General features: G+C 48.0%; 1 protein-coding gene across 2 annotated transcripts; it reads right to left on the reverse strand.

The window, feature by feature from the left end:
- Positions 1–1,780: 1,780 nt before the first annotated feature.
- LOC105534686 (mannose-binding protein A-like) lies at positions 1,781–5,058 on the reverse strand. 2 transcript variants are annotated; one of them, XM_011973479.1, is made up of 4 exons: positions 4,600–5,058; positions 3,827–4,279; positions 2,913–2,987; positions 1,781–2,238 (listed from the first exon to the last, which is right to left on the reverse strand). In XM_011973479.1, the coding sequence occupies exons 2-4, from the start codon at positions 3,981–3,983 to the stop codon at positions 1,865–1,867; spliced, it is 606 nt and encodes a 201-aa protein (XP_011828869.1). In that variant the 5' UTR covers positions 3,984–4,279; positions 4,600–5,058; the 3' UTR covers positions 1,781–1,864. The 2 variants fall into 2 exon arrangements, with proteins under 2 accessions (XP_011828869.1, XP_011828868.1); XM_011973478.1 differs by having other exon boundaries at positions 3,827–3,943; positions 4,707–4,890.
- Between the last annotated feature and the right edge of the window lie 4,657 nt (positions 5,059–9,715).

The raw sequence follows: 9,715 nt of genomic DNA on the forward strand, positions 1-9,715 counted from the left end.
GGCATTGGTGGCAATAAAAGCTCTTAGAGCAGGAACATAAGGCCATAATGATTGAAAGAGAGAGAGGAGGAAAAGAGCCCCATAGAAGGAACTAAGAGAAGCAGTCTGAAAGGAAGATGGAAGAATTGGAGCTTGCCCTGCAAGATTTTTTGCATTTCCCTGACTGAGGGGCAATCATTGCATGCTGGAAAACCACCCCTGTGGAGTACATAACTGCATGTTTTACAGTTTCATGGCTGAAGATATTGTCCTTTATGCCCAGTGTGGAAAAGGAGGCATTCATCTCAGCACTGATCATGACAACCCTCCTTAGCATAACATAGGAAGAATGATATAACCATCACCGGCCAGTTTTCTCATTTTCATCTTGGCTGTGAGAACATTCAGGTGTAACACTCATGCTTGGTTCTGGTCATTCTTTTGTTCTGGATCACCGTATATGTGTGTCTTTTCTCCCTCTAAAAAGTTTCTGGTCCTTCCTTTCTCTATTTGCCATAAACTGTGGCTTCATATGTGCTTCTAAAGCTTAACCAATTTCCTGTTCCCTCGGTAAGCAGTCTGGATTGCACTGGAAGCAAGTAATTATTTTGCTCGACATCACAAAAATACTCCTGTCATTGACCCCAATTTTGGCTCCTATAGAAGGATTTTTTTGGAATTGAAAATTCAGTGATATGGCTGTCTATGTAGGCCAGAGGCCAAGGACACAGTTCCTGCCACCCTCACCCTGATGGTCCCAATGCCCTTGACACGTACCAGCCCTGCCCTGATAGTCCCGCAGAAGAAGAAAGCGTGCTTGACATTCAGTCCCTGGGTTCCTACCCATGCGTCCCTGTGTAATTTTTTGATGCACCCATTTGACAAATATTCATCAAGCGCTTACCAACCATGAGGTGATTTTCCTGGTAGTTCAGATACAAAGAGAAGTAAAATAGAAAACTAAGATTAACTAAAACTGTTCACAGAGTTAAAGTGGCCCTTAGCCTATTTATGAAATATTTTCCCATCTCATTGTGTGATAATGGGCCCATTGACATATAATGGGAAGAGGATGTTACAGGGAAAGGAGGGACTGCTGGGCAGGTGGGGGACTGGAGTAGGAGTTGGGGCTAAGACTCATGAGACTCAGGAGGTCTGTGGAGAAGGGCACACCCTGCGTGCCAATTTGCCTCCTCACACGCAGCTGATACACCTCAACGTCGAGTCAGTCTCCTAAAATGATGCAGGAGGAAAAACTGTTCTTTGGCTTTAAGGTCACCCTAGTGACTAAAGGGTGGCACGGCTACGTGGGCATGATGAGAGGATTCCTAGGACTAACAACTGTTGCCCATGCAGGAGATTGCCAGGTGTTACAGTCAGGCAGTGAGAGGTTGTCTGGTGCAGCTCATGAACAACTAGAAACAATACCTGTGTCCTAGAGAGGTCTGGGCTTGCCATGGAAGGAGTTGACGCATCCAGTAGTGGCGACTCTTGGGGAAAAGGAATAAGATCTCTCAGTGGCTGGAATCTACAGCCTGCTCTGACCCAGGTGTGGCCCCACTGGGTCTTTCTAGCGGGCTTCAGTGTCTTCACCATGAAATGAGAGGGTCAGATGTGGCCCTTTCCAGGGTGGACTCGACCCAGCACTGTGCTCCTAGTGGGATGGGGGTGTCCTTTGCCATGTGCTGAACCAGAACCCTTGTGCCCCACAGCCAGCCTCTTCTTCTGTTCTCACCCCACAATCAAATATATCCCCTTCATTTTCCTCCCATCCACATGAAGGAAGGACTCAACACAGGGCAGAAGAAAACCAGCATTGAATTCTCTTCCAAAGCAGCAGAGAGAGCAATAGGGAGCCAAGAAGGGGGTTGAGGAACGTGCCTCTTCAGGCAGGAAACTCACAGACGGCGATGAAGGAGAATGTGCAGGAGATGTCATTCCAGAGCCCATTGCTCAGGAGAATCACACAGTCCTCCCCTGAACCGTGGTCATTTGGCTCATCCTTCTTCCAGTTGCTGTAGGTCAGCCTCCCGCCCGTCACGTACATGAACTGGCCTTCAGTTGCCTCATCTGTGATGCCCAGGAAGGCAGTGTCTTTGGCCACATCCTGGATGGCCTTATTCTCCTCGGCATTCCTGGGGGCAGCCACCGTGGCCTGGAGCCCAGCACACAGAGCCTTCACTTCGGAGAAAGGCATCCGCTCACCGTTGGTCACGAAGAGCTTCTTCCCAGACATTTTCCCCAAGGAGAAGGCTTGCACTGAAACCACAAATGGTGAGTGAGGCTGACTGGGTTTGGAGCCTAGCCCAGGACAGTAGGCAAGTAGTCTGAGTTCCCTGGGAAGTCAGATCTCTGAAAAATTGCCCTGTGCCCAGCAGCTCAGTCCAGAGCCTGGTCAGGAAGGAGACCTCAGCTGCAGAGCCTGGGAAGGGGTGTCCAGACCCCTGCAGACAGCCCAGGCTCCCCTGGGATATCCCACCTTGAAAAAGCATCTGCTAAAACCTGCCTTGGCACAGGTGCACATAGGGAGACAGTCTTGGGCCCCACTGTAGGCTTGGGCACCAGGATAAGGAAGAGGCAGGGACAGACATCAGAGCACAGTAGATAACAAGGAAGGAGCACAGACTTTGGAGAGGACAGACCTCCATTCAAACCCTCCCCTGCCACTTCCCAGCTGTGTGACCTGAAATGAGTCACCAACACTTCCTGCACCTCGGTTTCCTCACCTGTCAATAAAGCAAGTTCAACAACCACAGCTGAGGTTGCTGAGAGGATTAAATGAAACCATCTTATGGGAAAATGCCACCCAGCACAGGCCCTGGTGTAGGACAAGTGTTCATGAGTTAGTTCCCCTCCCACCTCCTCCAAACCTAGAGTGTGCTGAAGAAAAGAGTGAGAGCCAAGAACACATTATGGGCAGAGAGAAAGCTCACGCTTCTTCATGTGGTCCAGTTCTGATCTCAGGCTCTGTAGCTGTCTCTCTAAGTTGGCCAGCTTAGCCTCAGCAACTGCAAAGCAACAGGGAGAAGGTATTTGGAGAAGACCTTAAGTTGGAGAGTGGAGCATTTTGAAAAAAACAAAGTGGCTTACTAAGAAGAACGCTTATTCGAGGAAAATAAGAAAGCAAAAGAAATAAAAGGGGGAAAATGACTACATTCCTGCTTCCCAGCTATACCTCTGCATCCCTTCATAACCTGGAACTTCAGGCCTGAACCCCTGTCTCCATATACAGCTTGCATATTGTCATATTGTAAGAATTCATCAGAAAATACTCAACTCATTACTCTTCTTTCTGAAAACATTTCTTTATCATTCACTTTCATTGCTCGTTCCAGATACACTTTTTAATACGTTTATTGTTTTGACAGCCTGGTAGGCAAATATGAATAAGTAGGTTGTCATTGTTCTTTTGTTCTTACTGAATTTGCTCCATTTTTCTCTGAACTAAGTTGCTGTGATGTTCCCCGTCACCCAGGAGTACTAAGAGACAGAACGTTTTCATGCCACTCTTGTGACAATGGACATAAACCCAACCCCCTAAAGGGCCTATTTCCTCTCTGGCACCCCGGAGGTGCACACTGGACTGTTTCCACTGAGGAAAAGCCAGGGCCCATCTGCTAAGGGGCCTGATGAGGGAATGGCCCTACATGACATGAACGTCTGCATCTGGGCACCTATGGGAGTCCCCTCAGGCCCCAAGTAAAGCTGAGAGGACCAGGGGTGCTTGGCCAGGATGCAAAGTTGTGCATCTTCCCATGAGGCAGCAGGAGAAGGGGGCCTCCCAGCTGGCCCTCCAGCTCCCCAGGCCCGGGACCCCCAGGCCACCATGCTAAGGTATGCCCCTTACCTGAATTGTCCCCACGATCTCCTTTTTGTCCCCTTGGTCCTGGAATTCCAGAAACCCCTGTGTTTCCTGGGGGCCCCAACTTCCCAGGAGGGCCCTGCAAACCTCTGAGCCCTTGACCTGTTGCAAGATAAAGGGAAGATGACCCAGTGACTGCCATTCTTTTTTTTTTTTTCCAGAAAGCTCAATACTCCATTCATGTTCACCCCCGGAACAGCCAGTGAGCTAGTGATGTAACCCAAAAAAGAAAGACCCTCCTGCATCCCAGTGGAAGGCCTGCACCAAGGCCAGCTCCCTAAGCAGGTGGGACACCCCTCTGTAGGGACAACCACACACTCCCAGTTCCTGTGTGGAAATATGGGATCCTGGAGAGTCAGCAAGCAGCTTTGTTTTGGAGACAATGGTATTTTACAGGGATTGTTCTGAGTGTAGCTTGGGTCCTGATGAAAGGGGAACCTTAAGCCGGGTGCGGTGGCTCACGCCTGTAATCCCAGCACTTTGGGAGGCCGAGGTGGGTGGATCACGAGGTCAGGAGATCAAGATCATCCTGGTTAACACGGTGAAACCCCGTCTCTACTAAACATATAAAAAAAGTTAGCCAAGCGCGGTGGCGGGTGCCTGTAGTCCCAGCTACTCGGGTGGCTGAGGCAGGAGAATGGCGTGAACCCGGGAGGTGGAGGTTGCAGTGAGCGGAGATTGCGCCACTGCACTCCAGCCTGGGCGACAGAGCGAGACTCTGTCTCAAAAAAAAAAAAAAAAAAAAAAGAAAGAGGAGCCTCCCCAAGTCTGTGCTTTAACCCTTGTGTGGCAGGCTCAAGCACAGATTTGCTTGAACACCTGCTGGAGGTGGAGATTTAGGAAGCCACAGAAACCTGTCCCAGACCTGGCTCTCCCTTTTCCCCCTTGGGTCCATCTCGCCCATCTCTGCCTGGGGTGCCATTGGTGACGGGGATGCCACAGGTAATCACGGAGCAGGTCTTCTGGGCATCCTCACAGGCTTTTGTTTCAGAGCAGGAAGCTGTCACCACAGACAGGAGAAGGACAGGGAATGACGGAAACAGGAACATGGTCCTTGCCTTGAAGTGAAGAAAGTGAAGGAAGGGAATTTCATCCCATCTGATTTAAATAGCATTTGCTACCCACTGTGGTGTGCTGGACCCCGTGCTGGGCACAGTGGACACAGAGGGGACCATCACAACCCCTGGCTCTGAATGACTTTCAGGCTACTAGGGAGATGGGTGGGTAAAAAATGTGAGAGTTAGATCAGTGCCAAAACAAAGGCAGGTGCAAGATGAACACGAGCCCATTCTCCCTGGGGTCCCAGAGCTCCTGCCAGCACAAATCTTAACAGGTAGGCACCTCCTACTTGACAGCCCACAGGGCTCGAGGATTATCCATGAGCCCTGTGTCCAGTGTCCAGACAAAGGTGAAGAGAGCTCATTGCCTGTGTGAGCTTTGGCCCCTGGATTGCTCGGATTTCTTTCTAAAGTGCTAAAGGAGCCATGGTTTCCTTCTTCCTTTCCTATGGAAGGAAAGAGCTGTACTCAGACTGGGGCAGGAGACCTGAGGTCCCACAAGGTCCATCTCTTGGCTGGACTTGGTTGATGATATCCACTCTCTCACTTCCTATAAAACTTCTGATTGACATGGTGGGGCTCCAGCTGTCCTCAGAGCAGCCCCTGTTTCCCCAGCTGCTTCTTGACCATCTTGCATAATGTCTATTTTGTGACAGGCACTTGCTGTGGGATTGGGACCTAGAGTGCCCTGAGGCAGGATTCTGACCTTCAAAATGGGAACTTTTTTGGTGATTGATCCTGTGCAGATGAGACTTCTCTTGGTTTGAGATCTTCCACTGAGAGGCCATTTCACCACCAGGCTCTGAAATTTCTGCTCAGCCTGAGTCTGGAGGGATTCAGCTCCTGCTCCCCATCATGGAGGTTGCCCAGATGCCCCCCAAGCTCTGTGCCCCTACCCAGCCATCAGAGTCTCTTCGAGCCTTTGTCCAGGTTGGCCTGTCCTCCAGGACACTTGGCAGCCGGGACCCCATGGGACTCTCCCTCTGCTCTGCTCCAGCCTCAAATCCCAATGTTCTGACTCTTGCTGCCCAACACTGCATCTGCCTTTGCTATCCCAGCCACAGTCCCTTAACCCTTCCCTTCCTCCAGGACACAGTGAGAGATGCCCAGTTGGAAGGGAACTTTTGTGGTCATGTCCTTCTTCAACTTTCCTCTTTCTATCATTCTTGTCTTTTTTAAAAAATCTCTCCTGTTGGTGCTGAATTAGCACTGGATGCCACAGTCAAGGCTTGTACCTGTCACTGGCGTGCACATACCACTTCTATTCTTCACTTTGGCAAAGACCACCCTTTAGTTTGCTGATGGCCAAGTGGATACAGGAGGCTCCCAGTTGCTTGGGCCAGAGAGAAAGAGAGGCCCCAGGTGGATCTGATGACCACCCCAAACCCCTACCTCACCAGGATTCAGTCAAGAAGCCAGTCTCTTGGCCCAGGCCCCTACTTCTTTCCTCCCGAAATGACTTACTAGGGCTTCCTCGGAGCCTGGAGTTAGTGGCAGGGAAGCTGGTCCTCCAGCCCAGGCCTCTGACAGGTGCCTCAGCGACGTCCAATCCAATCAGTGTGGTGACCAGGGACACCGCTGGATTGGCCTTCAACCCCAGATTAATAATCAACCATCCCTAGAACTACTGTGTCCTGGGCAGCTCTCCAGGGCTGCTGGCAGGGTCTCTAGCACAGCACTGGGCAGCTCTCTACATTAGTGCCCTAACCACCGCCCCGCACCCCACTACCTCCTCGCAGGCATCCATCTCTATGACTCAGCGCCTCTGAGCTTCCAGAGTCACAGGTTCCCAGGGTAGTTTTCTTCAGATATTTATTTTCAGAAGAAGAATGCATAGATTTTCCACCAGACAAATGCATGCACACACACATACACACACATGCACACAAACACCCACATGTGTACACACCTTTGTATCAGTTGATTGAACTACTTCCATTTGTATTTTGTTTATTGTAGGGCTAGAGTGGAGAGACTAAACACCCCTAGCACTGAGTCACCTCCTTCCTCTCTTCTCATTTAGAATGTTTGTCAAATGTCTTCTTTGGGCATCTAGGTACACAGGGCCAGGCACAAAGGGAAGGGGTATTTGCAGCTGACTTCAATCCAAAGCCGAATGTGGGTGTTGGCGCTCGCTGCTCCCTCTGTCCAGATATCTTCTTGTATCTTTGCTTACTGGTGGCATATTGATTGACCACCAACCACCCCCCATCCCTGTAGAATGAGAAGCTCATGAGAACAGGGGTCTTGTTCCCTAGCTGTTGTTTCTCCACCGAGAAGAGTGCCTGGAAACAGAATCAATGCTCAATAAACATTTGTGGAACAAATGAATCCTCCAGCAGCGTGTCCTCAAATCAGCCCTCTTCTCTCTGACTAGAGCTACCATCTGTGCCCCCTTTACCAGTGACCTCACTTTTCTAGGGCAGGAGCTGTACTCAGTTCACATCTCTGTCCCCAGGGTGCAATCCAGGGCTGGGCACAGAGGAGGATTTGGTACAAGGATGAAGAGAGAGGCAGAGACTTAGACCATCTGTGCTCATCCAGGCCTGAATTTCCAGAAGTGTCCAGTTCTTGTCACCAGAGGCTGGTCAAGCCGTTCAGGTCCCAGATGTGAGCTTTAATGCTTGCCTTCCTCCAAACTCACACCCAGTCTTTGAAACACTTCATGTCACCAAATAACTTCAGAGGTTTGTTTTTCCCAGGTGGGGAGTGAGGTGGGTCACTTCTCTGTAACTCTGCCTGGTGATGGGGATTTTGGTTTCTCAAGGGTCCTCACCCTGTGTACTCATGTCATCAGGCCCCATCCAGTGGCCCTCTGGTTCTCATTCAGGGGGCCTGCCACGCACCAAGGGGGGCCCCCAAGGTAAAGATCACTCTCAGAGCTGGATTTCCTGATGCCATTGACACAATGTTGAAGGGCCCATAGGCCCAGAAGACAAAGGACTTTCAATTCACACAGAAAATAGGCAGATCTCCCAGGAAGGTGGGAAAGTGGAACTGACAGATTTGCATTGAGCCGGGATCCTAACTGTGCTGCAGACTTAGAGAAAGGGTGGTTCTGAGTAGACAGAGGGTAGGCAGGAGGTAAATACACCTAGGAGCAAAGAAACCTGAGAAAACCTGGATTCTGGAGGGGACGAGTTTCTCCCCCAAGGATGTATACCCATAGGTCTGTCCTCTCATAGACTCAGAGGTGAATTTATGCTGCTTTTATGACTATTACTGAATTTTGTTATTTATGTCAAGATGAAAAATTGTGTTTCCAGTGTCTCAGCGCAGCATGATCTCCTGCATTGTGAAGACATAAACTCAGTGGAGAACCACACCCACAGCCCAGGCACCTCAGTGGTGTCTCAGATGGAGGCCAGGCAGATTTGAGTTCATGATGGGACAATTATCAAATACAGTAGGGGATAAGCAGAGTGAGAGCTGATAGAAATGACAAGCCTCAGAAATAGCCCTCCAAGGAGTGTGGACCCTACATGACAGATAAATTAATATGCACTTCAAAAGAGGGTATAATGAAGGAATAAATGAGAATTATGTAATTAAATTAACAGACTAGAATTAAAAATACTATAGAGCTAATAAAATTGAATACTGGTTCTTTGTCAGAGACATAAACTTAGCAAATATGGTTGTGGTCATTTGGGTTGTTTCCGCCTTGTTGTAAAATTGCATCTCAGGCCCTTTGCCATAGGACTTCGTAAAGGCTCCCACTAGAGTGTGAGAAGTAAATACTCCAGTCCCTTTGCTGTTTGGTGTGGCCATGTGACCATGAGCTACAGCGAAGCTTTATGTGTGCTTACAGGTTTAACATGGCTTTTGTGTTTCTTTCCCAATCATGGGTGTGTATACCCTGGAAAGTTACATGGAACAGACATGAACTCATCTGAAAGTCTGGAGTCCAGCTGACTGCTGCTGAGTCCAGGCTCACTCAGCTGAAACCAGCCAAAGCTCAACAAACTGGAAGATACAGAGCAGGAAATAAAAACGTTTATTGTTGCAAGGCCTCAGAGGGAGATTTACTATTGTGTTAGCTGACTGATACAATATCAATGATTAATAGAAAAGGTATAAGAAATTAACAAATCAGGAAGGAAAAGGGATTATTATACTAATATAGATAGTACTAACATTATAAAATTATACCATCTACAGTAGATTTTATAGCAATATATTAGAAAACTAGTTAAAATACATAATATTATAAGAAAGTTTATAATTGCTTACTTTGGCCCTAGAAGTGTTAGAATAATGAATATATTATTGTATCACATAAACTATTAAAATGGAAGTCAAAAATTATCAACCATTTCTCCATCAACAAAATGGTTTTAAGGTGAGTTGTAGCAAATCTTCAGAGAAGAGATAATTTCTCTGTTATAGAAATGGTTTGCGTCTACAGCTACTTAACTAACACGATTAGCCGAATATGTAACACAGAATGCATAAGGACAGAAAAAGAGAAAGGAACTCTCAGCCAACCTAATCTGTAAGTACAGATGCAAAAATACAATGTAAAAAATAGCTATTAAGACCAGCAATGTATTTATGGTTAATAGAAGTCTCTGGAATCTGATTTCCTACATTCATTAGCCCATGAATTAACTGCATAATATTTGGTAAATCACTTTGACCTCTATATGCCTCAATATTCTTATTTGTAAATTTGAAAGAATGATAGCATCTATAAAATAGGGTTAATGAGGATTACATGAGTTAATACTAGTGCCCGGTCCATAGTCTGTGTAATGAGTGTATCAAGCATCAGACCAAGCAGGGTATATCAGAGGAATGCAAGGATGGTTCAACA

This window comes from Mandrillus leucophaeus, unplaced genomic scaffold (assembly GCF_000951045.1).
Source record: "Mandrillus leucophaeus isolate KB7577 unplaced genomic scaffold, Mleu.le_1.0 Scaffold1382, whole genome shotgun sequence".
NCBI classification, from domain to species: Eukaryota; Metazoa; Chordata; class Mammalia; order Primates; family Cercopithecidae; genus Mandrillus; species Mandrillus leucophaeus.

Coding starts and splice junctions, on each gene's coding strand:
- LOC105534686 (XM_011973478.1), bottom strand. CDS start 4,890: ATGTTCCTGTTTCCGTCATTCCCTGTCCTTCTCCTGTCTGTGGTGACA. Junction 3,944..4,706: donor GGGGGAAAAGGGAGAGCCAG/GTCTGGGACAGG, acceptor ATCTTGCAACAG/GTCAAGGGCTCAGAGGTTTG. Junction 2,988..3,826: donor AGATCGTGGGGACAATTCAG/GTAAGGGGCATA, acceptor GTTGCTTTGCAG/TTGCTGAGGCTAAGCTGGCC.